Source organism: Xiphophorus couchianus, chromosome 22 (assembly GCF_001444195.1).
Source record: "Xiphophorus couchianus chromosome 22, X_couchianus-1.0, whole genome shotgun sequence".
In the NCBI taxonomy this organism is placed as follows: domain Eukaryota; kingdom Metazoa; phylum Chordata; class Actinopteri; order Cyprinodontiformes; family Poeciliidae; genus Xiphophorus; species Xiphophorus couchianus.
The window spans coordinates 1,981,040-2,008,945 of NC_040249.1; the positions used below are offsets into that span (position 1 = coordinate 1,981,040).

At 41.0% G+C, this 27,906-nt stretch overlaps 2 protein-coding genes across 3 annotated transcripts in view; both read left to right on the forward strand.

The window, feature by feature from the left end:
• On the forward strand, positions 1-23,033 carry LOC114138477 (uncharacterized). Of its 2 annotated transcripts, none has more exons than XM_028007768.1 (8): positions 1-331; positions 9,138-9,937; positions 16,087-16,248; positions 17,177-17,330; positions 18,998-19,125; positions 19,328-19,449; positions 21,483-21,590; positions 22,285-23,033. In XM_028007768.1, exons 1-7 carry the CDS (start codon positions 253-255, stop codon positions 21,577-21,579), a joined length of 1,542 nt encoding a protein of 513 aa, XP_027863569.1. In that variant the 5' UTR covers positions 1-252; the 3' UTR covers positions 21,580-21,590; positions 22,285-23,033. The 2 variants fall into 2 exon arrangements, with proteins under 2 accessions (XP_027863569.1, XP_027863568.1); XM_028007767.1 differs by having other exon boundaries at positions 21,483-21,578.
• A 4,820-nt stretch (positions 23,034-27,853) lies between these two features.
• LOC114137435 (ras and Rab interactor 2-like) overlaps positions 27,854-27,906 on the forward strand; it is a 29,168-nt gene continuing 29,115 nt past the window's right edge. The window contains exon 1 of the mRNA XM_028005999.1: positions 27,854-27,885. The gene's annotated coding sequence lies outside the window, so the exon portion shown is untranslated. The remainder of the gene's footprint in view (positions 27,886-27,906) is intronic.

Consider the following 27,906-nt stretch of genomic DNA (forward strand, 5'->3'; position numbering starts at 1 on the left):
ACTCCCAGCCACAGATCACCGAGCCGCTCCTGGCATTCCAGCAGGACCCGGCATCACAAGCAGCAGCCTCCTCACGGCAGGAGACGCAGCTTTCTTCCACAGCTGAAGCCCAATGAGGAATATCTGAATAACATTTGATCTTTTTTTTTTTTTTTTTTTTTTTACATTTAAAGTTTGATTATTTATTTATTATTAGTAGTGTTTTTTTGTTTTGTTTTTTTTTTATTTTAAAGCAAGTCATTTAGTAGCAACATGAGTATGAAAAGGAAAAAGGCTGGGCTGGTCATCAGCTGGCAGAGATCTTTCTCAATTCTGGCTCCTTGGAGAAAAGGTAAAAAAAATATATATATCTTTTAATTCCTTCCTCAGAGATATGTCTTTTACAGTCATAATTCCTCAAGGGGAATTATGACTGGAGTTCATGCCGTTTCTTTCGTCATGACCCTAAACTACCTGCAGACTCATCCTCTCTGAGCTCTGCAATGTCTCGGTAAACGCGATCAGCGCCCTGCGGTGCCTTTGCTGCTGTTGTTTCTCCAGATGACTGAGAGTTTTCACGGACTCGGTGAATGTGGCCGACTGAGATCAGCAGCTTTTCTTTTATTCATAAGACGCAGCCTGAGAAGAGTTTCGGCTCTTTCGCTCCTATTGTTTCCACGGAAATCCATTAAAAAGCAGATTGGCGGTCATGAAAACTTCTCTGGCCTCCTCTTTTTTCTTTTAGTTTCAATTCCTACTCCCATGAAAACTGCGAGCTGCAGAGAGCACAGTTTGCGAGGTGGCTGCCACAATGTAACAAAAAGCAAAACAGATGTTGGATTCCTTCCTCCTTCGCGGGACAGGAAAGGACGGACGGCGTCAAAAACGTCACAGACGAGAAGTAGGCAGGAAAGACAGAGACTGTCGGAGCTCCAACAACCTGCAGCCAGATGTTTTCTGTCACACTGTCTGATTTATCAGGGGGAAGGCAGGTCGGTACATGTGAACTCCTGGATGACGGTGGGAGTTTGGGCCGCGTGCAGGTTTACGCCACACGCAAGTTGAAGATTGTTCACATTTAACACGGCTGGAAATCATCCCAGCATAGGCGGATCTCCCAGTAAAGAGATCCAGTTTAGACTCTACAGTAATTTGCAAAGCGTGTTCAGTTAGCCCCATGTTTAACAAAAAAAACCAAATATGGCATATCAGCACAAACGTATATCAAGCACGGCGGCGGAGGGTGATGATTTGGGCTGGTTGGACACTTCCGGTCATCAATTAGACCGTGAATTCCTCCAACTGTGAGTCCCAGCAGCTGAGGTTTCGGTCCAAACTGAGTCATCAGTGACCAACTGCAGCAGCTACTCAACAGAATGACTGAAAAAGAACCGAGGTGTCAGTCGTGGCCTATTCAAAGTCGAGAGCTCGGCCTAACTTAAGGTGCGGTGGTGGGACCGTAACAGAGCTGTGCGGAAACAACCGGCGGGCAAAGCTCGACGAACTGAAGCCGTGGTGTAAAGGAGAGTGGGCTGAAACTCCTCCACGCTGCCGGAGCAGAACTCAACCCTGACCGTTAAAACACGATTCCCTCTCTCATCCGCTCTGGTCATGAATAAAACCGGTCCAATCCTCCACTGAACTGATTGGAGCTTTAAGAAAGTAAGCAATCTGGATGTGGAGCGAAGCGGGACATGAACTCAAGCTGGGTCAATATTATCCTCTAGAAATGGTTGTTTACAGGATGGTACTGTATCTACCAGAGCTGCACCGATTGCAGTTTTCTGGCCCGATCGGCGATTTCCGATCTTTAAAAAGCCTGACCTGCCAAGTCCGATTATGGCCAGTAAACTTTTTTTTTTTTCCACCTGAAATGCTGCTAAATATAGCAAGAAAGTCATTGATCTGGCAACACTGGGGGGATTATTGTTAACTGCAAATGGACAGACAAGACCTGGTGGGTGGGCCGGTCTGTCAGTCAAACGTCTCTCACAGTGATCGATTTTCAGACTTTTGCCACTGTAGATAAGTTTGGCTTCACATGTAAATATCAGCCAATCACCAATTTTCCAAAATGAAGAAAATCGGCACTGATATGCCTGATATTAATGGGTTCCCCGTTAATATTGACCTCATTTAGCAGCTTCAAACAGGAGCAGCAGTGGGTTGAATTTAACCCTGCTGAGCCACTGATCCTTTCAGAAATTACACATAGAGGCCAGAGAACAACAAAGTCCCAGTTTGAAGTGTTAAGTGAAAGGAGGTGAAAAACCACTTGGTCTGCACCCAAGTTCTTCCATGAGTGCAGATGTAATTCTACTGATAAGCTGATTTTTATTTTTTTTTATCTTAAAAAAAAACAAAAAAAAACTGCATCTTAACTCGAGTCGAGCAAATCTCAATCTCGTTGTAATCTGTTGATGACAATGACAAATAAATCTTATCTTATCTTATTTAGCATTTCATGCTTTAGCCATCAAAAGGTATCGGTGAGGCTGTAGAGTACTGACAAACCGTTAGCTTCTTTCACACACACACACACACGCCCACCCACCCCCCCACCCCCCCACACACACACCCACACACACACACGAGGCTGCAGCTCAGACTTGGGGCTTCATTTGCAAAACTTTAGTTCAGCTTCGGTTTTGTGTGGACGGTGAATTCGTGGGGCGTGTTATTAAACAAGGTTGCATTCATAAAACAGAACCTTCCATGGTTTTCCATTGCTAGAAGCAGTTCGAGCTTGAAATCTCGAAATCTTCATATCTTCATCCCAATGTTTGCTTCCAACAATTCATTGCAAACGATAGATCCTGATCAGTGCACAGTGTTTCTTTCTGTGACCTAGTAATTTACGAGATTTGTACGGACTTATTTCTACTGCTGCCTGTTGCCCGGGTCAGTGCTGTAACTTTGAGGTAGCTCTTCATCGTCTCACCTGGCTAACTAAAGGTCCGACAAAATCAAAGCAGCGGTGGTTTGTGTGAAAAGCGTGCAGCAGCACACCGAGCTTCCTTATCACGGCGTCAGGTTGCTCTGCATTCCACAGCTGAGTCCCACTCAGATACCACTGTCAGATTATTTACAGTAGGAGTCCCCCCACTCCCACACCCCCACACCTGCTGCAGAGCAAATCCCACAGATGCCTTACAGTCGGAGGCGTAGTAAATCTGCTCATTGTTGCCGCCGTTCGGGAGCCCCTTTGCTCTGCTCCACAGCAGACACATTGTTTGCCGTGTTTCTTAGAGCAAGAAGAAAGGGCTATTGTGCGGACGGCTTGTACGGTGCAGCTGCGAGGACGACTCCTGTGTCTCCATCGTTGTTTTTATCGCAGATCACATTCAGGGCGTTAGGATCTCGGGTTTGTTTTGGGTTTTGTGATCATTTATGCTCCTTAGTTTCTTGTCTCTATTAGTTCTGCCTTGTTACTTCAGTCCCTTGCTAGTGATTCTAATTCTGTTTGTTTCTTGTGTCAAGTCCTTTCTTAGGTACTCTAGTTTTATTAAATGTCTTTGTCTAGTTATTTTTGTTATATTATTTTCCTAGTCCCCAGTACTCTTTCCCTCACCCCCTGTGTCACTTCCTCTTCCTCTTTCTCTCTCTCCCTCTGGTCAGCCTGCCTTCTGCAGCCCGTTAACTCCTCAGCCCAGATCCATTGTTCCAGCATTCACTTTCCCAGTATTTAATCACACCTCCTTCATTCACTCCTGGCTGGTTGCTCCTGTTTCTCCCCTTGTCTCCTTGCTGGTCTTCTCTCTTGGATTTATGGCTTTTGTTCTGCCCTGGCTCCCCATGGTTTCCGTATGTCTGGTTTTTGTTGTTGTTGTTTTTAAAAAATATTTCATTAAATATCTCGATCTACCGTACTTTGTGCGTGCCTCTGCCACCATTTGGGATGGTGGCATTTGGGTCCACCATCAACCATCAAACAGGACACAGGAAGAAGCCGGTCGAGGCCTTTTCCAAACTGTAACCTGACACAGTCGCCTGTAAAGGCTTTTCTGTTCTATGACAAGTTTAGTTCTCAAGAATTTCTCTAAGAGCGTCCTCCAAAAACATTTAGTGGCTGGCAGGACAGCGGCAGCATCATCTCGGCCTTCACTTTGAGGGATGAGCTACTTCCATCTTAAGCTGTTAGAGGGAATTATTCCCAAGGAGCTTTTGACTGAAGCTACAATGCTCCTGCACATTCCTGTCTTATCATAATGGTGTCTGGCAGGACAGAGCAGTGCTGGGGTCGTGCATTTGCTTTGATAAGTGGAAGGGAGTCTGGCTATCATCCTCAGTGCTGATGACATTACTCTCATGATCCCAGCTACACCTCATGTTAGGGTGTAGCTGTGGCCGACAGCGTGGTTTAGAAGGCTGCTTCTATTACTGCTGATTTAATGCTGAATGCCGCTGTGATGTATTAGAACATGATGGAAAGCTATTCTTGGGTTCAGTTTAACAGCCCAGCTGAACAGATGTGTTTTAGCAACCAGCCGTTGATCAGTGACCAACACTTTTTCTTTAACCATAACTTTTATCGCCATCACCATAAAACCCCACAAAAAATCTGATACCATTTCAAGTCCACATCACCCATCCATAGTAGATGGATGGCTTTTCTTCCCTTCTACCTGGTGCTACACCTCTACAGGTAATCTTATTTTTTTCCATAGAATTATGTGGAGGTTTTTTTCTTTGTTGTTATTTTATTGGGTTAAGTTCAATGTGTGGTGACACTTTACTTGGTGTGCCAAGACTACTGAGAATGCCATTACATTACTCAAATACTTCCATCAGAGCCTCTTGTCACTCTTACTACTGTAAACATTTCACTTTATTTGCAGGGGTGAGCATGACACTGACATGGCACTGTCAAAAACATGACACAACATCTGTCATGAACATGAAGAAGACACATACTAGTGACACTTTTATTGCAAAGTCGACGCTTTTAATCTACTTTTATTGCAAGTTTGCATTAAAAGTGTCTTTATTTACCAAATGAGACTTCAGGACAGCAGTCAAACATTCAAGAAGACTCCTTCATGTGCATGACAGATGTCACCTTTATGATGGTGTCATGTCAGTCTCATGCTCACCCCTGCAAATAAAGTGCTATGGAAAATGTTTACAGTAGTAAGCGTGACAAGAGGCTCTGATGGAAGTATTTGAGTAATGTAATGCTAACTCTCAGTAACAGCATTAAAATCCTGTCAAATCTGATAACTGGAGGTATTGATTGTATCGACAATAAAGGATGACTTGGTGTGTTTCACTCTTACAGAAGTCCACCATTATAAGGCTGGACCTACTTCTGGTGGAGCCTTTCACTAGTGGGTTGACTTCAACCCCCTTCCTCTGTCAGATTACAGCAAGACGCCATCTTTACTTAGAGTATTTATTTACAAATAGATAAATGGAGGAATGATGAAATTTAAAAATGGATGTGATTTTATTAACATTAAAGCAAAGTTTTAATGCTGAAGAGGAATGCTAACATGTATCCTCATACATGTTTGTTGGACACGTATGAGAATATTGTTAAAAGGTGTAATTAGTGGAATTACCTTATTTATGTCCGAACCAACATTCAAACACTTCAGCCAAGTTGTACCTCTTACTAGGCCTGTCACAATAATCAATAAATCAGTTAATCGCATGATAAATTAAAACAAACTCAATAATTTCTAATTTCATTATTTATCGTTATTCTCTTTCTATCAAGAACTGGACGATAAAAGTCTTCAAGTCTGGAGTTTTGGTCTCAACTAAACCTTAAATTTGTTTCCTGAAACTTTGTAATAAATTCAATTTGTTGTTTCTGAAGTTTTGTGTATTTATTTTAGATATTTAAAATGTCTCCCAGTTCCCGTGTTAAATGTTCATTGGAATTTAAAGCTTGTTGATCTTTGAGAATGTGTTCCTGCAATATTGCAAACTGTCTCAGAACAACAATATTATCGGTTATCGCGATAACTTCTGGGACGATTAATCATCCAGAAACATTGGTTATTGTGTCAGGCCTGCCTCTTACCGTTATTCCTTTAACTTTGGGGTATTTAAATTAACTGTGCTACTGATATATATATTTTTACTTAGTTTAATTCAATGCTGTTTTGACCAGTGGTGTTTATCTTAGAGCTCGGTTAACTTTCCCAGCCTGAGTGCCAGGTTCTTTCCCAACTCCTCCTGACCCCTTTCAGCCCCTGCACGAAGGGTGTGTTTTACCTCCAGCCCTGGAGGCATCATTGAAGTGTTTTTCTCATGCGGTTTGAGCCTGAGGCATCGCAGAAGACAACAGGTCAATCCACCCACTCCTTAAACCGGGCCGAATCCACCAGTTTCGGTCTGGAATGTGAAATGAATCTGAGGGGGGAAACGGCAGACGGATGTTCTCAGACAGAAGCCAGGCTGGGGGGGTGGGCGTCTCTGATGATATATGTCGTGTGGAGCTCAGTCAAACACGCACGACTGGAACTCAGCTGTGCTCACGATTACAGGACAGAATATCTCCTGTTGGCGAGTGATGAGCCCGACCAGATCAGGGGAACACCTGTGCAGCAGGCGTTGATCGCACGGAAAGGATTGAAGGGACACACGAGGATTGTGTCACAATAGCGAGAAGTCAGATCATACAGCCCGGTTGGTCGGATGATTTCAACGTGTAATTAACACGTTCCCCTTCTCAGTCTGCTGGGGTTTCACAGGAACAGACATGTCTTGAAGTCTCGTGTCAGGAAGACAGAAAAAGCTCCAAACGTCTTTGTCTGGCTTCAAGAGTGACTCATTCTTTATCCGACAATTTTAACAAGTGTGGATCCTTTTTTTCAAGGCACCAACGTCAATGTTTCCTCCAGAGTAAGGAAAACTTTACGGCAACATCTCTCCGACGCTGGAGTCTCGTATCTGTACCCGTCATTGCAGCGTGTTAATCTCTGTACATTATGACTTGGCTATCAGCAGATGGTAAACACTAATTTGTGCCACTGTACAGACAAACACACATTGGACACTTCACACAATGTGACCAGTGAGGTCATTGGAAAAAAGAAAAAGAAAAACAACAATCCAGCTGCCAAAGTACCAACCTAAAACGCATACAATCATTCAGCTGTTTTCGTTTTGTTCCTATCATTGGGCAAAAACAGGAAACAGGAGTTTTGTGGGCTTCACAGAATGAGCAACATGTGGCAGACAAAGCAAGAGAGAGAGAGAGAAATAAAACATATTCCAGACCACACTTTTTCTAGTGTTTGAATGAGACTATGTTATGAGTTAATGTTATGAGGATCCAAAGAAAATACAGTTTTGAAATCAGCATCAAGTACAAATAAAAACTATTATATATAAATAAATATATATATATTTATACAATTTATAAATAAATTGTATAAATAAATCTATTATAAAAACAAATAATAGATGACTCTGCGTCTGATGGTGAGCTCAAAGCTATATTTTCTCTGGATGGCGGTCATTCATCTTGGCTCGGACTTTCTCTCCGGCGAACGCCACACTCTTGTCCTGTATGTTGTCCTGTGTGTTCACCCATGTCACAAAAACAGGGAAGATTCCCTCATTGTTTTCTGTTTTGTGTCACTTCAGTTAAATTGGGAAATGCTTCAATGTCCCCAAAGGGAAATGAAATCATTTTATTGAATCGTTATTGTTGATGAGGCAATGAGTTTGGGCAGGAATGTCATGATGTGTGGCAGGCAGAGGCATTGAGTAGCTGTTGGTATTTAATAAAAAAAAAAAAAAACAAAGTTACAAAAACACGGGAAACGCGAGGAGCCAGAGCCAAACAAAAACGGGAATTCGCGGTAAAAGAACAGCGGGGAAGTAAATGATAACAGGAGGAACCAGCAAAAAGTGAGAGCAGCAGAAGTGTTTAAGTACTGGGAGAGGGAATGTGGAACAATGGACCTGGGCTGATTGGCTAACCGTGATTGGAAGTGTGAGGGGAGAGAGCAGAAGGCAAAATTAGAGTTATTTTTATTTTTGTTTTTTTTACAACTGATAGTACCTAATTTCATTAATTCTGCTGGAAGCCTCCTGGGAATGAAAGTGAATTAGATTATCATTCTCTTATTTCCACAGTCCAAACTATCCCCATACCATCCCTGTGCAAGCATACATTACAGGCCAAAATCTGGAGGCAGTTTCTGTTCACTATGTCTGTCTTAACAAAAACATTGTTGAATCCTGTGGATTGTGGGATGTATTTACTGCGTGTTCATACGTCACTTTTGCTGATAATTCTCCTCAGTGTGCCCTCGGGTATCCACTGACGTCCCTTCATCATTGCCAAATAAATGGCAACAAAAGTAAAGAATGTTTTAGTTTCAGGGTGGAGAAGACTTATGAGAGTCAAAGCTTCAACGAAAAGCAGAAATCTCAATGCTTGGCTGCATCTTGTATAAATAGCTTGCAGTTGTTAAAGTCAGAGAAGGTGCCTGTGAACGGAACAAGATTTGAGCAAGAAAAACCCAAATGCCTGACAACTGCTACGAGCACCATTACTCAGAAGTGACTCTTTTCATAACAGTCACATCGAGAGAGATTCCAACAATGCAATGTCTTCTCTAAAATCACATCAGAGGTTCTTTTTTTCTGTCCAAAAAGACTCATGGTAACATTGGCAGTATTTTCTCTGTTCACAATGAATGATTTATTTGTTAATATTTGCAGTAAAAAGCTAAATCGGAGTGCCATTTCTTGATGTTTTTCATGTTCCTTATCTCTTGCTGCTTGTTCTGGCAACAAAGCAAAATTATTATTAAATTAAATTACAAATTTAGTCAAATGACTGGGATGATTGGGATTTGACAAGGGACTTTAATGTCTTGATATGACTTAAGACTTGTGGTCGATAAATTTTGTAGTGGTTATTTCACAAAGTGCAGAGAGATGCCATAGTATCAGTTTGTAGAAGTAGTTAAATTACTTGTTGATGACAATTAAATAATTCCAATAGTTTTTCAAACTGGAACACAGTCATGTCACACTCCACATAAATGTTTAGTTGCTGTGATTTCTTTTGTGTGTTTTTTAGTTATTTCAATGAACAAATAAGATTAGAAAACACACAAGAACACATCTGAAGAGGTTTTGTTTAGCTGGAGCAGAAATAATGTTTTTTTTTTGCTGTGTCTGTCTACCAGGGAAAGGAGACAGGAACGCAGTTCTGGACAGTGATGTTGTGCTGACAAAAATGAAGCTCTTAAACAACTTCAATGAAAAGTTCCGGTCGACAGAAAACTCCACTCTCTCTGCAGCACCAGTTTCTGAGCACGACACTCCAGACCCAGGCGAGGCCTCGGAGGTAAACTCCCATCCTGAAGACAAGTCTGGGATGGATTCTGGTGCCGGATACCTACCCGGCATTTTCTCGGACTCTCATCTCTCCAGGCTGTACAAGTTTGAATCCGAGGACTCTGGAGTGGAACTGCCCAGCGGAGCCAACTCTCCGTCTACCCCCACAGGCTCAGAAAAGAGCTTTGCGGTCCACAGCCGAGAGTCCTCCTGTCACTGCTGTAACTTGGACTCCGACTCTACCTCCTCCCCCGATGCATTAGCTACAGAGGACCAAAACTCCAAGGAGGCAAACGGCTTAAAGAACAGCACGAATTCAACAGTGGGCACCCAAGACGACGTGTTCACCAACAGAGACGACTTTGACCCTTCAGTTGTAACAGCAAAACTGTACATATGTGAGGAAATGGACCAAAGGGACGACACAGGATTTACCTCTGAAGAGGTTCGTGAGAGAACTGACCCACGTGATGAGAAAATCTCTTCAGATGATAAAAACAGCTCAGAGAGCGTAAAGCCCGCAGACGAATTCTTACCAGCACGATGTAAGGATGAGACAGACGAGGACATAAAGGCTGAGTCTCTAAGGAGAAGTGACACCAGGGACAGCCTGGAGGACTACATGGACATATGCTGCAAGCTCAGTGAGGTAAGAAAACCATTGTTTGATTATCCATCCATCTATCCAGGTCATGGGAACTCTTCATATTCTAAAGCGGACCTGATGTGGACGAACCGCTTATTTGACAACAGCCCGACTCTTCTTACTCAGAAGTCTCAGAGTCATCATGTCATGTTTTTCTGTGGGATGCTTACTCTCTGGCTCTGTCTGGATGGGTCTGTGGGAGAGCACCTGGCTGCCGTCGAAGTTGCACAGTCACGTTCAACTGTTTGATGTTCATCCCAGCAAGGATGTGAGGACGTCTTTCATTACCAGCAGCTATTACAGAGAAGAATGTGAGCAAACGTTCCGCATGAATCCCCGTTGTTGTTTCACAGAGAGGGACAGATTGGAGAAGGATTATTAACAGAAGGTGCAGAACATCGTGAGTCGTGAAGGCTCTTGAAACTATGCAGAGTTTGAAGGGCTCTGTTCACGTCGATCGACGTGAAACACGAGAACCTATCGGTTCCTCGGACAGAGCCAGTTAGCTGCGTGCGATGCAGCACTTTATTGAGTCTGCTGAGGTACTGGAGATTTGACAAAGTGATATTGTTGATGATCGGCAGGCCTTTCCCTCTCTCAACCCTCCTTATTTTCCGAGCCCAGAGGTTGGCAGCCAATCCTGGTGTATCCAGTAGGTGTTGAATGTCTCAAATTACTCACATATCTACAGGGATAATGCTTCTTTTATAGCTTCCAGGAGGCACCAGAGAGGCCATTTTCTAGTATATAATTTTTTTTCTATTCTAAAAATGATTAGTATAGAATGCTTAGTGACCCCCATCCTCAAATAATTAATAGCAAAATAAAAACTCAAGCCCTTTCTGTAACACTTTATTTGACGGGTTGTGCATAAGACTGACATGACACTGTCATGAACATGAAGGAGTCTTTATGAATGTCTATGACTGTTGTTGTGAAGTGTCATTTGGTAAATAATTACATTTTTAAAGCAAAGTTGCTCAAAAATTTGGATTAAAAGTCCATGAAAAGTGCCAACTTTGCATTAAAGTGTATAAATTTACCAAATAAATGTATTTATTTAATCAAGCTTTTAAAGCAACTTTGCATTAAAAGCGTCATTATTTACCGAATGAAGACTCCTTCATGTTCATAACAGATGTTATGTCGTGTTTATGAGCGTCATGTCAGTCTTATGCACACCCCTGCAAATAAAGTGTTACAACACTTTCCACTTAGTTATATAGAATTTCTTAGGATGGGAATAAATGGATTATTAAACCACTGAAAGCTTCATAATTCAAAATCTGGATGCATTACTGAGTGCATAGTTTTCATTTTTCTCACTGCCAGGCAGCAACAGGGGTCATATGGACTTGTTTATCTCAGTCTTGGCATTCATTTTCATTGTGGTTAGTTTGAACTTAGTTTAAAGGCTGTTTTTTTTTTTGTTTATTGACTTATTGACCTCCCAGGTTTAACGAATAAAGAAGACACTTTCCAGCTGGGATCCACAGATGTTCTTTATACTCCCCGAGTGTGTCTTGGAACAACTGAAATGGAATGAGGGTGTTGACATTAACCATTTCGCCTCTGATCTGGAGATCACACAGTGGGTTAGTAGCTGTGAAGTGGGGGCCCGGAGCGAGCGGGGCTCCGTTCTAACTAGCAGCTTTACTGTCAGTGATTCTGCTAGCCTCCCCAGAGTGAGCCCGCATCGAGCCCAGATGGGGTTGGTCCAATTAGCTGACACATGACGCTTAAAATAGGGCTTCTCTCTCCACGGCCGTATTTTTGAAACACAGTTATGCCCTATAAACAGATTGGACAAGCAAACTGTTTGCAGAGCAACTCACATATAAAGTATAAATAATTTAGTAATTAATTATTATAAGAGTCCTACAGATTTAAATGAATCCATATCCTTCTGTGGAAGCGTTCAGATGTGTAGAATATTCTGTTTCGCAGCATAATTAATGTTCAACGACTGCTTTGGATTTCTTAAAAAAAAAATCAGGTTTCTGTGAACTGATTCCCAGCAGTGACGGAACATCCAGAACATCCAGAACATCCAGCCCACAAGAACAAAACAATTTGAAATTTTAACAATATGCTTTTTTTGTTTTTTTCTTTTTGAAAAACCCTAGCATCCCTATTGTTTTTGTTTTCACGGCTACAGCAGCTATTGTGAAGGCTAAACAATACAACACTGCAAGCAAACTCAAGAATGACTTCCTTCCTGACTTCATATCCGAGGCCCATAGCAACAGCTTCTCTTATATGGAAACATCACCACAGTCATATTTTACAAGGATACACATTTCCCATATTGTTTTTGATCCAGGTGTCCAAACTGTGACCTGGGGGCCATTTGTGGCCCTTGGAACTATTTTGAGTGGCCCACTGAGAATGTTCCAAATTTGACCCTCCAGGAACTTTTAAAAAAAATCATTTTTAGCACAAGAATTTAATTCTTTACAAATTTAATTTCTTCTTTAGTGGGAAGTGGAAGGCACAAAGTATTTTAATTATATAAAAATATTTTCATTGTAACCAGCAACTTTTTACTTTTAAAAAAAGACTACATTTATTCTATTACCGTAATCATTTGTATTTTAAGAAAGTTTTTCTTTTTGTTGCTGGGAATAAAATAAGAGATTTTCTAGCCCATACAAACTGAGAACCCATAAAGTTTGGAAACTGTCCACCTTTTGTTAAGACAAAACACTTGTCACTTTGTTTCATTAAAATATTGCATGTTTAATCAATTAACAAGTACTTAAAAAAAATTGCTTTGTGTTTCAAATCAGGAAAGCAATATGGCCCCCTGAGTATTTCCAACTTTGGGTTTCTGGCCCGCGTTGCAAAGAGTTTGGACACCAATGATCTGATGATTAAAGCAGATATTTTAAGAAGAAATGCCTTTAGAGAAGAGGAAGGACCAAAAAAAAAATAAATTCACTCAGATTATTTGGAATAGTTATTAGACAGGAGTTACTGGTGTGTCAACCAAAGATAACGTTGCTGATATAATGTGAGAATTTAACATTTCTAGTTTCAAAACTTCTGCCTGTAAGTAGAAGCAAATAATCCTTCAGACATGTTAAAAACTACGGCATTAGCACTGAACTTTCCCACGTGTTGCTTATGTTTAAAACCTCGACCAAGTCGCTCTGTTGTGACTGCATTTCCTTTATAGTACAAAGTGTGAGATAATATTGTAATAGTATTGCCTCATTGTTATCTAACAGACACTTCAGCGTACAGCGTGTCTGTACTGTGATCTCCACAAAAGTCCGTCTTCATCCGGGTTGCTTCACGTCTCATTTCTGAGCTGCAGCTTTGGGTCTGGTGGTCCCCTCAGAGGTTCTGTCAGTGACAGCCCCATGACTCAGCGCAATTAACTGGAGGCTTGAGGAAGCAGAGCAGGGTGTGTCTGTTTGTTTTGCACTGGGATTGCTCACTTTGCACAGAAAAGACGCTCCTCGTTCCTCCTCATTCCTGGTTCCGAGCAGTGGGTCCCGCAGTGGTCTCTGAGGAAGTATGAGCAGGACCGGTGGGAGACCCAACACTCCTCAAATTATGGACCCACACGCACTCACTTTGCCTTTTCTGCTGGAAGGAAAAACAGTCCTGGTCAGAAGTTACTCTACACTCATCATGTTCATTCTTGGCCATTATTTGTTTAGTGGCAAAAAAATGACACAAAATGCAACTAAACCCTTCTAAATGTTTTTAAAATATCCTAAAACCTGGTCCATGACAGAATCCCTAGCAACGTAAGTGAACTTCCTGCCAAGAAGAGCGGTCAAGGGTCCAGTCACAATTAAGCCAGTAGCTTGTCAATAACTGCAAAAGGTTTGTGGCTCCTTTACAACTTACTAGATAACCGCAGCTCGATACTAGCAGAACATATTCATATTCATGTACCAGTCTGTGGTGGTGAAGAGAGAGCTGAGTCAAAAAGCAAAGCTCTCGATTTACCAGTCGATCTATGTTCCCCTCATCGATGGCCGTGAGCTTTGGGTCATGCCTGAAAGAACGAGGTCACAGATACAAGCAGTCGAAATGAGTTTTCTCCGTAGAGTCTGGACTCTCCCTTAGAGATAGGGAGAGAAGCTCAGTCATCCTGGAGGGACTCAGAGTAGAGCCGCTGCTCCTTCACTTCGAGAGGAGCCAGTTGAGGTGGCTCGGGCATCTGGTCAGGACGCCTCCCTGGTGATGTGTTCAGGTCCCACCTGGAGGAGGCCCAGAGGAAGACCCAGGAAACGCTGGAGGGACTATGTTTCTCGGCTGCCCTTGGGAACGCCTTGGGATTCCCCCGGAGGAGCTGGAACAAGTGGCTGGAGAGCCTCCCTACTGAGGCTCCTACCCCCACGACCCAACCCCAGATAAACGGGAAATAATGGATGGATGGATGTATTCATATATCTGAATCTAATGTATTATTTCAACCTTGTGTGGATTAAGGAAAATTCACTTGAGAAACGGACTTGCCTGTGAACAGAGAAGAGGTTCTGGGCTGTCATCAGACGTGAGATCCTGTGTGATAAAAATGTTTTTTAACAGAAGGGCTGCTTCCTTTGTGTACTTTCATACACACGCAAACATTTAAATGTTTTTGAAGGCGCCCCGTCGTTGTACAACACAACTCCAGCTTCAGCACCATCAGCATAGGAAGCCTGAGCTCATATCCTGCTTTTGTTGGGTCAAATTTAGGAATGTTGATATTTGGATAAATATTTGCTCATGATTTCCTCTTATCGCCTAGAGTGCCTGTGTTCAGCTGGTGCGACCACCACGAAGAGAAGATTTTTTTAAAGTCAAGAGAAAAGGGATTTATTTTTTAATTCAAAGTGAAACACACTCCCAGATCAACGGTTTTGCTGATAAACTGTCTAAATAGGTTATTTAGTGTTTATATTTCTATGCAAATTTTGACATTTTGCACTGGAATACTTCAATGCTTTGTTTAATTACTGGCGGATGTTGCTGAAGCACACTCGTCCTTACCTGCGTCCTTACCCACTGACGTGGGCGCCTTCCAGAGAAAGACAAAATTTAACCAGACACTTCGTCGAGGCGATGTGAAGAATCGAGCGCATCAATACACTCTAGACCCGATCACTCTGACTTATCTATTTCCAACTTTGGCATAACTAAGCAAAACTACAACAAACAAAAATAATTTCAGACTCAGGAAACCAATTAATCAGAAAACATTACTTTTTTTTTTTTTAAATACAATAATATGTTCAACAAGTTACATAAACAGTAACTTAAAGAACAACATGGTTTAAGGAAGGTAAAAGAGCAAAAATTACAAACAGGAAAAGGTTAAATACAGCAATCATGACCTTGTTCAGCAGTTCCACAGCAAATGCGGTGACGTCAACGCCATAAAAACGTGATGGGGAAAAGAGAAAAATTAACAGACTGAAAAATATAACCCACAAAGAATATTAAAACATCTGCACAGCACCGGGAGAGAATACATCAAATTTTTCTTTTGCACTCCTAGACACACAGAGAACATTAAAAAATGTATGGAAGGGCTAAAAGTGGACTTTGCGTATGAACCTGAAAGGTCTAATTTCTCACCTAAAAACAATTTCAAAACTTGTAGGACCAGATTTGTAGTGATATAAACAATTTGTAACTTTCTGCACTCCGCTTCACTGTAGCTGGTGGCGCAAAATTTTTTTTACTTTCCCTTCCGGCCTGGGCCATAAAAAAAAAAGAGCAGATAAGACAAGACTTAAAATTTCTTTCTTTCCTTTTACATTTGGTACGCAACACATTTGGAACAAATAAAAAGCCATTTTGTCTGACTATAAAAACTTTGATCTACATCAAATGTGTTGCTCTGTGTGGCAGATAACTACCACTACCACAAGTCAGAACAAAACACCCCCATAGAGGAACATGGAGGTGGTAGTATCGTGCTATGGGGATATTTTTCTTCAACAAGGTCGGGGAAGCCGGTCAGAGTAGATGTGAAGATGGATGGAGCTAAATGGCCCTGTGTGCTGTAAAGCTATAAATGCTCTGTCTTCTTCCATGTTCACTTCTCTGTGGTTGGGAACAGTCGGTCCATTTTGAATCCCCTCCTTTCATGTTGTCTTGTGGGTGTCTGTGATCTCGTCTGATATGCACACATTCTGTTTCTGCAGGCCCAACAACAGAGATCCAGTGCTCTGGGCTCAGGCTTGGGCTACCTGGAGCACATCTGCCAGCTGCTCGAAAAAATTGCTCGTCTGCAGGAGGCAAACGTTCGTCTGCAAAGGCAGGTCTGCAGCCTGCAGAGGGACGGCAGGATGAGAAAAACGAAGGAGGTGTGTGAATGTTCTCTGATTCCTCTCAGGCTGGGTTTGAATCCCATGAAGATTCATGCAGAAACTTCATGTCTTTCTGCATGAAGTTTGCATGTTGAATTATGGATGGATGAATTTTACGGTACTTAGCCTTTAGTCGAAGAAAAGAAAATGGTATTAGTTTTTTTCAGTGATTCCCGATTAAAGATAAACTCAATAGCTTCTAAGTTTTTTTTGGCGTTTGGAAAGAAAACTACTGAACCTACTTTATTTTTTCTAACAGCGTAATATTCATTTTGTCTAATGTTCTACACTAGATCATAGCTGTGTTTTGATTTGGACAACATTTTTCTTTTACTCCCATGTCTATAAAATTTAAATGTAAATATGTTGAGCTTTAATCTCTTTTTTTCAACACTCACTATATGCTATATCACATATAAATGAAAGTATGTATATAGTTTCGATTAGGGGTGCATCGATTGCAGTTTTCTGGCCTTTTTAAACGTCGCCTATTACCGACGTTTAAAAAGCCTAATAGATTCTGACTTTGGATGATACCATTTTTTTTTCTTTCTCTGAAATGTCGTCATCCTGCGATACAGCAAGGAAGTTGTTGAGTCGGGTGACTATTGTTAACTACAAACGTGCAGACATGACCTGGTGGGCCGGTCTATCGGTCAAACCTCCCTCACGTGAGAGGAGAAGAGGACAGTGGTTGATATTTAGACCTTTGCTGACGTAGATAAGATCAGTGGATAAGATTAGCTTCACATGTAAGCACTGACCAATCTCTTGATAAATCGGTGCTCCCCTAGTTTTTAAACTTAAAAAGTAGTTCTATTTTGCATATGAGACCTGAAAAAGCTCTGAGGCAAGAAAAGCTATGTTATTCTAAGTTATTCTTCCTATCTCACTGTGTGTGTGTGTGTGTGTTGTGTCTATGCAGGAGTGTTTTCAGCGGTATTGCAGCTGTGGCTCTGCCACGTTGGCCTTCCAGAATTGGCAGTCGAAAAGTGACTTTCCGTCTCCGAGTGGTACTTCCTCTGATCTGTCCACCATCCCGGAGGTCGGCTGGCACCCGCTGCTGTCAGCCAGGAAAGGTAACCTGAGAACACATCCTGGTCACATCCTGACTGTGTCGTATCAGTCAGGAACTGATACGACACACAGTAAAAGACAGCGGATTTGTGGAATAAACCTTACACCAAATAATTTAATAGCGCCAATTCACAACAAATATCATCTCAAGGCACGATGCAAAATAATAATAATAAAAAAATCATTTCAGTTCAATTTCAAATTATAAAGCAGTTCAGTTAAACTCATGATTTTTTTTTTTTTACAAATTAATTACTAATTTTATAATCTACTGAGTCCAAATGTAGCAGACTGGACTGACTTTAACCTGTTTGCTTTATAATGGATCTTTTTGAGATTCTTAATTAAAGGTGTAATTTTTTTATATTTGATTTTTGGCTAGATTCCAGTTACGTTACAAATCCTCCTTATGTAAAGCCATCAGCAGAGCACTGGGTGCTGTTGTAGCACAATGAGGCCATTACTTTATCTCAGCCAACGCCATGTTTGACTGAAACTGATTTAGGAGTGGCCGTGTCTACATGGACGTGGGGGAGAATACGTCTGCAGGTATCCTTTAGCCCCTCTCCTTCACACTGATCCCTTCCTTCTCAACTCACACAAAGCAGAACTGAAACCCAGACGGCTGTTTCTGCAGTCCACCCTGATCACCTCAGAGTGGTGTCATCTCAGGGCAAAGGCACTCAGAGGAAGCATGGCCAGGCATCAAATAAAAAAGAGCTCATAATTCATGACTAGCTACCACGTTTGTCTCACAGGGCTCGATGTGTGACAGGCGGAGGAAGAATTGCTCTTCCTCTAAATATTACACAGGCCTCTTCATTGTCTTCTTTTAAAGTCATTAGTTAACACCTACTTACCTGAGTGGAGTTGGCCTCCCGCCCCACCCTTTTCAAATCAGACAAAAACGGTGTCAAACGTTTGTGCCGGTTTGTGCAGCAAAAGTTTTTGTTTGTGGCGTTTTCATTTTAAAGATATTATGAAATGTTTCCAGAGGTCATTAAAGGTCAACCAGGCCCAGCCCCCACCTTCTTCAAATTAGACAAAATTGATGTCAATCAACTCGACTACGTTTGTCCAGCAATTATGTTTGCTTCTGCTGCTTTGGCTTTGAAGATATTAATGAACGTTTAAAGGTCAAAAGATCAACCAGTACCCCCCCCCCCCCCCCCCCCCCCCCCCCCCCCCACACACACACACACACACAGTTTTACAAAATCAAATGACCTTTAAAATTTCATTAATATCTTCAAAGCCAAAGCAGCACAGACAAAACGTTTGCTGCACAAACCAGCACAAACATAGACAAGTTGATTAACATCAATTTGATTTGATTTGAAGAAGGTGTGGGGGAGGGGGGGTGCTGGTTGACCTTTAATGACCTCTGGAACTTCACTCGGGTCACTTAGTTTTGTCAAAAGGCTTTAATATTTGAACATTTGTCTAAAACTTTAAAAGTGCTATACAAGTAAAGTATTATTATTGTTAGACTGTTCATTCTTTTGTTGTTGCAGTGTTGCTGTATGAAACGTTCCCTGTGTGCATCACACACCACCATGACAGAGTCAGCCATGTTGCGTCTGCGTTGGATAACGTGTTGGGGATGGCGTGGGATGACGAATGAGAAGAGTCAGTAACAGAAGTGTCTTATCTGTGATTAATACTTCAGGCATGAGTAGTGAGGATTTGTCAGCCACCCCAGAATGGAGGAGAAGCCAAAACCAAAGGAGCTACGCCGAGAGGGAGCCCCATCACCATGGAGACGGCACAGAGGGGAGGAGTCCTTCGACGGGCCGCGTGAGTGTGCATGTAAACAGATCACAGACGTAATTCTTAATTCTTGATGCTGTATGTATGTATGTATGTACGTATGTGTGTACGTACACACACACACACACCAGACACACATAAGCTGCCATAAACTGTAGCCGTAGGGCCAGTGGTTAGCTAAAGCACATTTAAAGACAGCTGTCCTACTGTTGTGTGTCTTAATGTACAGCTCAGTGAAAACTACATGTGGGGCCGAGTCAAGGACCTTGTGAGAAAAAGTAAAGGGAAGAACCAGAGCGGACTGGGACTGATGTCTGCTTCACTGAAGTTGTCTTGTCCTCAGCTCTATAGGTGAGGAATATTCACTGCACTCATTATGACTGTTGTATCTCCGTGACCTGCTCATGTGTGCCTAAAACTCCGATTTGTCCTCTCATTGACACACTAAAAGAACACATTGTTCTGTCCAAACTGTGAAGTAGTAGAAGTTGGTAGCACTGTTGCCTTGCAGCAAGAAGGTCCTGGGTTCGACTCCTGGCCCAGAGGTCTTTCTGCATGGAGTTTGTATGTTTCTCCCTGTGAATGCGTGGGTTCTTTCCGGGTACTCCCACTTCCTTCCACAGTCCAAAATTATGACTGTTTGGTTGATTGGTGTGGGTGTGTGCATCCATGATTGTTAGTCCCGTCTGGCATTACTCTGACTGACGATCTGTCCAGGGTGAACCCCGCCTGTTGCCTTCCAGAGATAGGCACCAGCAGCCCTCCCAACCCCACAAGGGAGAAGAGTGTAAGATGATGAATGGATGGATGGTAGACATTAAAACACATTTAGCACTTTGCATGATTTTTAAAAAATAATGACACTTTAATGCAGAGTTGACACTTTAAATGAACTTTCAATGCAACTTTTAAAGCAACTTTGTATTAAAAGTGTCATTATTTACCCGAACGACACTTCATGACAACAGTCATAGACATTCATAAAGACTCCTTCATGTTTATGACATGTCATGTCAGTGTTATGCACACCCCGTCATATAAAGTTTTACCAAAACGTCAGTCCTTGTGTAATCTCTTCTACCATCATCTGTTGGGACAGCAGCCAGGTAGTAAAAAACAATCAACAAACACCGATTCTGATTCTGGTTCTGTTCTGGGCACTGCTGTAGAAACTCTAGAGACGATGATGCAAAGAAGAATTCTTGATGAAATGAAGAACATTACAGACAACTTTGACCACTTTCTTCATTAGAACGTCTTCAGTCAGAGACTTTTGACTGTAATACTGACTGCTACAGGACATCATCCTTCCTGCCCACAACCACTAACATCTGCAACGACTCTTTGAATTACAGAAACCGGTAATTTCTCTTTGGGATCATCAAGTATTTTCAAACTGAATTAGAAATAACCATACCATAATCATCAGATAAATTAGCTGTTGCTTTGAAGTAAGTGTGTTTATTGTGCAGAACATGACGACTTTCTGCATTCTGCTCTGAGTAACCTGTGACGTTTGCTGTCCTAGTGTTCATTTTAACATCAATGCTAACTGTTGTAGCTTCAAACATTCCTTTAAAAAAGTGATGATGCGGCTAGAACTGTGTAGTTTTTCCACAACAGAAGTCCAAAGAAATTTGCTTTAGTATTTTTTTTTTTTTTAATTTTGAATTCAATATTTCTCCGACGTGACTAGCTGCTGCTGAAATCCCCTTCAAAGATTTGCTTATTTCCTTTGTTTGCTAAAAGAAAAGCAGTTTAAAAAAGCAGAAGGAATGTGCGTCATTTGACCGCAGTTAATAGAAGAAGGCATGGGAGGACGAAAGGCATTCAGCTGCTTGTGGGCTGCGAACAGAGATTGACAACTTCCTGGCAGGTGGAGACAAAAGCAGCTATTAGCTTGATTTTTCCTTGCGAGGCCAGGAGTTTCAGTAAATGTGAACTTTACTGTACTTTAAAGCTTGGACAGCAAAGATGTCTCATAGAGGATGGGAGGGCTGCTGGCACTCTCTCTGCTGCCTGGAATTCAGTCCAAACTCAGAGAACCAAAGGACAGGGTCAGCGAGTCAGACTTTAGGTATGCTCAGAGGAATATTTCAACCTGGTGAGACATAGCTGCAGTCCGGGACTCATTAGAAAGGGCAGCATCCGCCTGCTAAGTCATGCATGATAGCAGGAGGGATGCCAAATTAAAGAGCAGTACCCTGCAGTTTAGTTGGGTATTTATACAACAAATTTATTATCAGCTTTCAGCCGAGTTCTTGAGCAGATGGTAAGAGTTCAAGCGCAATTTGTTTTTTTTGCGTTTAGGCGACGTGAGGATGAACAGCAACAGATAGCTTTTGTTATGATTTTGGTGTTAACCCCAAACATTTTCCTTACAGGCCTGCTGAAGAACAAGTGAAATGTCTTACCAGAAACAGGAACTCCATGATTGTCTTGGGCTACCAGAACAAACAAGAAGACATCTCTTGGCTTTAGTAAGCATCCGGGTAGTTACACATTTATTTTTGTCTTTTCCATGTCTGAAGAAAACAGCAATAAGCCATAGTCACTGGCTGTGTGTTGGAGAATCTATTGGGAATAGCATCCACAATTACCAGTGGTGTTCCCCTAGGATTGGGCCTTGTGCCCCTTCTTTTTAGAACATGTTTTATTCACCTAGACCTTATGCAAAGGAACACAATATTCATTTTAACATGGCACACAGTCAAACCTGTTAGCCAACTTTAATTCTGTGATTGGAGGTGGTAGGATCGTGGTGAAGGCCTCTTTTTCATCCTGTGGTATTGGTCCATTGCTTAAAGTTGATTGAAATCTAGATTAATAAAACTTGGACATAGCTGACTTACCCAGCACACATCAGAACTTTTGAAACAGATAAGCATGACAATACTAGGTTCTGAGAATAGCCTCAACCTCAGCCCAATTGAATATGTATTTGTGTATTTACATATTTACCACTTTTGTGACAGAATGGTTGAAATAAATCAATGTGGAAAGATTTCCAGTCCCGGGTTCTTTGTCAAACCCATTGTTCAAACAAGACACGGCGTTATAGATGATGAGATGTTTTCATCGATCTTGTACAACCTGCATCCCACACACAACCAACAGTCGCATTACATTTCAGTTTGATATAAATGTCTGTTGTTATTCTTCTTCTTTGTCTTCTGTTAACATCAGATCCAAATGGGCTCACGCTGAGAAGAAGATATCAGGAGGTTCTACCAAGAAACTCTGAGACTTTAAAGGAAACAGAAGAAAAGAGAAGAGGAGTGTGAAGACAGAAGACAGAGGAGAATGTTGAAAGAGATGACTCTGGGACAGTGACATCAGAGTGTGTGTTATACTCTGTCCAAAGAAGAGTGGGACGGTACCACTGCATTGTGACATAATATATTTTCTTCAGAGTGTAGAGTTTTTACATTCTATTATCGAATCTAAGCTTAAATATCTTTATAATCTTTACATTTGGTATATGGTAAATACATTACAGACAAACGGCAGCTGATTTTGTGTACAGTGCGTGCATGGATTATTAAAGGATGTGGGAAAAGGATTTTCTGTTGCGACGTTCCGACATTCTCAAACAGGTCGGGAAGAGTTCAAAAACGTGCCGGATAACAACCAGCTGCTATTTTTTTTCCCCCCTTATGTAACATTTTCAAAATGTCAACAAATACATTTTTAAAGGTTATCCCACGATGCACCTGTTTAAGTATTCTTCTCATAACCTGGATTCAGTGAAGAAGAGCCACACCTGGTTCTATTTCAGATTCACGTGCCATGCGTTGGTCAAATAATCCTAAGGTTTTAAGAACAAGAATAATGACTTATTATTATTCTTGTTATGATAGTAAGAACTCTCTCGTAACTCTGCACCCCTCCAACTCATCTGAAAATAAAACTAAGAAGTGTGCTGCGAATTTAAATCACTTCTCATGGCTTTCATTCAGCAATGACTTGTCCACTGGTTTCCCCACCTGAGCTGTGGATCTCTGCAGCTCCTCCATTGTTACCATAGCTAGTCCCTCTACATTTGCTAGTAGGTCTGAGAGTGTGAGTGCATGGTTGTCTGTCCTGTACAAGCAAAGGATAGATGGATTTTATGTGGCATATCAGAGTAAAGGGGGTTATATACTGATGCATGCCACACTTTTCAAATTATTTAAAAAACACATTGAATATCATTTGTCACCTTTATTCTTTATATTTGTCATTTAAATCCCACCAAAAATGAATACAGATCTGGAAAAAAAATTTAATAGACCATTAAAAATGATCGGTTTCTCTGATTTTACTTTTTACAGGTGTATGTTTGAGTAAAATTAACATTATTCTTTTATTCTATGAACTGCTGACAACATGTCTGAAACTCCAAGCAAATATTTGCAGGGAACTTTTATGACAATCTGGTCTTCTAGCGTTTTACTGCACAGACACTGTACAATTAAATTTCATGTGCTGCTTTTTTTCTTTCTTTTTTTTTTTTTTTTGGTCTTCAAACATGACAAATGGAAAAGGATTACAAAAATAATTTCACACTATAGCATAAAAGATAAAAGGGTAATGACGTCATACAATTTTAGGGATAAACGAGAAAACCTTTTATTGACATTACAGAATGAAAGATGAAAGAAAGCAATGATGGGAATGTGGAGAGTAAATGGTTTGTTTCCTTAATCTGCAGAATGAAATTGAAACGCTTTTCAAGATAAAAAAAAAACAACAAAACAAAACACAGTACCCTCTGGTGGTCAAAGTAGGGAACCGCATTTTAAATGCCTCCGTAAAGTCAGTCAGCTGACGTACAACAAGTATGTTTGGGGTGTAAGCTATTTTTAGATTGCAAATAGAAAAGTGTCCTGTGCTTAAAGCCACAGGACATTGTTCACACAATTTTGGAAATGTGGCATTGTCCAATATCTTACCCACAGTGGCTGATCTAATTCAAATAAGAACTAATCCCTCATATCAGGTGTTTCTCCCCAAGCTTTGAAAACGGCAGCTATCAAATCACTGCTAAAAACAAACAATCTGGACAAACCATCATTGCAAAGTTACAGGTCAATCTGAAGCCTTCCATTCATCAGGCTAGAGGAATGGAAGCCTGGAGGCATCTATCCTGAAGGCATTGTTTGACCAAACACTTGCTGGTTGGTCATTGTTTGAAAGATGAAGCTGCCCTTGTCAAAGTGTTCAATGGTGCTTCCATAAATATGGACCCTGGAAGAACCACAGTGGTTTCTCTGTTGGACCTCAGTGCCTGTTGACCATGACCTAATATTGAAGCAACTGAAGGACTGGGTGAATGTCTGCTATGGTACTCGACAAAGTAAAGAACAGGGACTTCTTTGTGGGAATAGGTGTCTTTCATCAGAGGTGACAAAAATCACATGCCAGGTCCCTCATGGTTCCATCCTAGGGCCCATGGTATAGAACAGTGGTTCTCAAATGGGGGTACGTGTACCCCTGGGGGTACGTGGAGGTACTGCAGGGGGTACGTGAAGCTTTTCAAAATATCTTTAAAAAATCAGTAGGCTCCTCATAATAAGTCTTGGGAAAAATTATTTTGTAAAAAGTTCGATAAAATATAAATGTGTGTTCATGCACTGAATTTTATATTCAGTATTTAGTTTCAATATCCTTTAAAATAAAACGGTTTGACTGGTTTTATACCTTCCTGGTGGTCACCGTCTTCTGTTTTTCTTTTTTGTTTAACCATGCAATGTTTGCAATATGGATGTATTTGTCAGGTTCACTGATATAAGTTGTTTGGCTTTAATAAATCAGACAGTGATTTTACAGCACTGTACCTCTTTTTAATTCCAAAAATGTTTTGCCCGTGTCAGGGGGTACTTGACTAAAAATATATTTTTAAGGGGGTACATCACTGAAAAAAGTTTGAGAACCACTGGTATAGAACATCTACATGCTCCTGCTCAGTCAGATTATTACAGGTAATAAGTTAAGTTACCATTCCTAAGTAGATGATACACATCTCTACATTACAATGTCACCATCCATCCATATGGCACATCAATCAAGCACTGATTGGATGTGCCATAAGCTTCTTCAACTGAATACAAGCAAAACTGAAGTAATACTTTGTTTTACCTAAAGAAGAATAATCAAGAGTCAGCACACAGCTCAGTTATTACAACTGGAAACCAGTGATCAGGCCCCAAAATCTGTGTGTAGCGATGGACTCAGATCTGAACCTTTGGCAACACATAAAAACAACTACAAAGTTAGCCTTCTATCACCCAATGAACACAAACTAAAGAACTAATGTTCCCAACTGTTGCATCCACAGACTCGTGGGCTGTTTTAACTTCCTCCTCTGCAGGAGGAAAGTGAGGAAGGCCTCTTGTTTTTCTGGGGGCTGGGGGGGCAGGTGCAGCATCCAACTGGTGTTCATCAGACCTCGTCATGGAGAAGTATTTAAAGGAGTGGATTTCCTGAGATATCTAAAGAAAAAGCTCGCTAAAGAAATGCTTTAGTGAGCTTAGTAGCCATCTAAAGCATTTCTTCTGTAAACCTCCCCCTGGTGTAATCTCCTCCTTGCAGAGCTAGCCTTCCAGAAGAAGGCTCCTGGATTGTTTACATGTCTTCCGTTCTACGGATCCCTCCTGGCGTCTCGTTTTTTTGGCCTCCTTGCCGCTCCATTTCTAATTTACCCACTCAATGCTCACCTGGCCGTCCACCATCCAATGAAACAGCAGAACAAATATCTCTCTCCACAAACCATCTCCTGCAGTAAGCAGCCGATCAGGCTGCGGATGCACCTTACACTCCCCAGGACCATCGTCCTCCTCTTCACATGTGGTTCCAGCACCTATTGGGTGTCCCCCCCCCTCACCTCCCCTTGCAAGACATCCTTCAACTCTATTGTGTATCTGTCTCAATGAAACATCTTGCCAGTTATCCTTGCTATTCGTAATTGTTGCCTGCATTGGAGTCATCAAGTGAAATCATTGCAAAAAGAAGATATTAAGAAACTCATCCGCGTGTTAATCTTTAGTTGAACTGATCACTGCTTACTGTCTTCACAGATCTGCCTAAAAGATCTGACAGCTGCAGCTGATATAAGACGGTGCTGCATCGGATATTCACACCAACACTAGGTTCTAAAGTCCTTACATTGGCTCCCTGCACGCCAGAGAAAATACTGTAAAATAATTTTGTTAGTTTATAAATCCCTGAATAGAATCACCAAAAATACATTAGAGACCTGTTGTTGTTGTTGTTGTTGTTGTGTCAACATCCCAGACCACTCAGGTCTTCTGGATTTAAATCTTCTCTGTGTCTTCCCGAGTCAGAACTAAACATGGAGAAGCCGCATTCAGACTTTATGCTCCGCTAATCTGGAGTAAACTTCCAGAAAACTGCAAAACTGTTTGTTTCTATTTTTTAATTTTTTATCTAGGTTAAAAACCCATTTGTGTAGCGTTGCCTTTGATTAATGACAATTGGAGCATCACTAATTTTAGTCTCTTTTTGACTTTTCAACACATTTATTTTCCCACCATAACATAATGTGTTTGTTTTATTTTTCATCATGTAATACACTTTGAGCTACTGTGTCGCTGCCCTATACAAATAAACCTGGGTTGTGTAATGTATTTCATATCAGCGTTTTGGTATTTTGGACACTCAGTGGTGCTGTTGGCCGTAATATTTCATACTTCCCTCATGTTTGCCAGCTGGTATGCAATGAAAAAAAGAGAATGACAACCAAAACCAGAACACCACACTTTGACTTGTAATTAGTAAAGTTTCATTATTTTATTTCTTTTACTTTAGTATTTCAAAATTGAAAGGTTTTATTTATTATTATTATTATTATTATTATTATTATTATTCTAATAAATATACACAACCTCTGAAAAATAGTGGCACTACAGTTATAATCTGTGATCAAAGAGGTTCAGTCTGTCTCATATCCACTTCTGCAAATACTTCTCTCTTTGTTGCTCTGTTTCCACAGTTAGCGTGTTTTCACTACTGTGACGTGGAAAAAAAGGGGAAAAAGGAAAAAAACAACAACTCTGAAAACTAAAAAATAATATAACCAATAACATTTCTCTGAAAGAAGACACGTGATTTGAAAGCTACTCCAAAATTTGTTGTTGTTTTGTTGTGTAGTCTGTAAAAGTACGAACAATCCGCCTCCATCAAGGGGTTGAAAATAAGCGGAAGTAGATCACCTGACTTCACAAAACAAAAGCACGGAGCTCGTCACTGAAACGTTAACTGAATTTAAATTGACTGCAATTGTTGCTGTCTATCCTACTGTCTTCTCTTCTGGCCTGTAAATAAAGCACTACTACTATTATCCACATTCGAAGTCGCATTCTGTTAAAAGAAAAAAAAGAAAGAAAAGAAAAGTAATAACAATAATAAAACATTAGTTGTATAATCTTCCTGGTTGTTGACATGATCAGCTGTCATGTAAATCCTGGCAGAACAAAACTCCCAAAACTAACAGCTGAATATTCTGGCTTCATCAAACAAAAACAGCAAAATGAAACATGAACTTTTTAGATGCTAAACTATTCCTGGTTATAACACATAAACACAAGAACTGTCCAAAACAAAAAAGTAAGTGCAAAGACTATTCCAACACACATTCCCTGCCACTAGAGACTAAGTATATTGAGTTGCTGCCATGTGATTGGCTGAGTATGTTACAGGTGTACCTAAAAAATGATCAGTATTTAGTCTTCTAGTGTTCCAGTTATGCCAAAAGTCGGAACTCGGAGCTTTGACTTCACACCACAGGTAACAGCAGCAGTTTATGTC

Coding starts and splice junctions, on each gene's coding strand:
- LOC114138477 (XM_028007768.1), top strand. CDS start 253: ATGAGTATGAAAAGGAAAAAGGCTGGGCTGGTCATCAGCTGGCAGAGA. Junction 332..9,137: donor TCTGGCTCCTTGGAGAAAAG/GTAAAAAAAATA, acceptor TCTGTCTACCAG/GGAAAGGAGACAGGAACGCA. Junction 17,331..18,997: donor GCTGCTGTCAGCCAGGAAAG/GTAACCTGAGAA, acceptor TTAATACTTCAG/GCATGAGTAGTGAGGATTTG.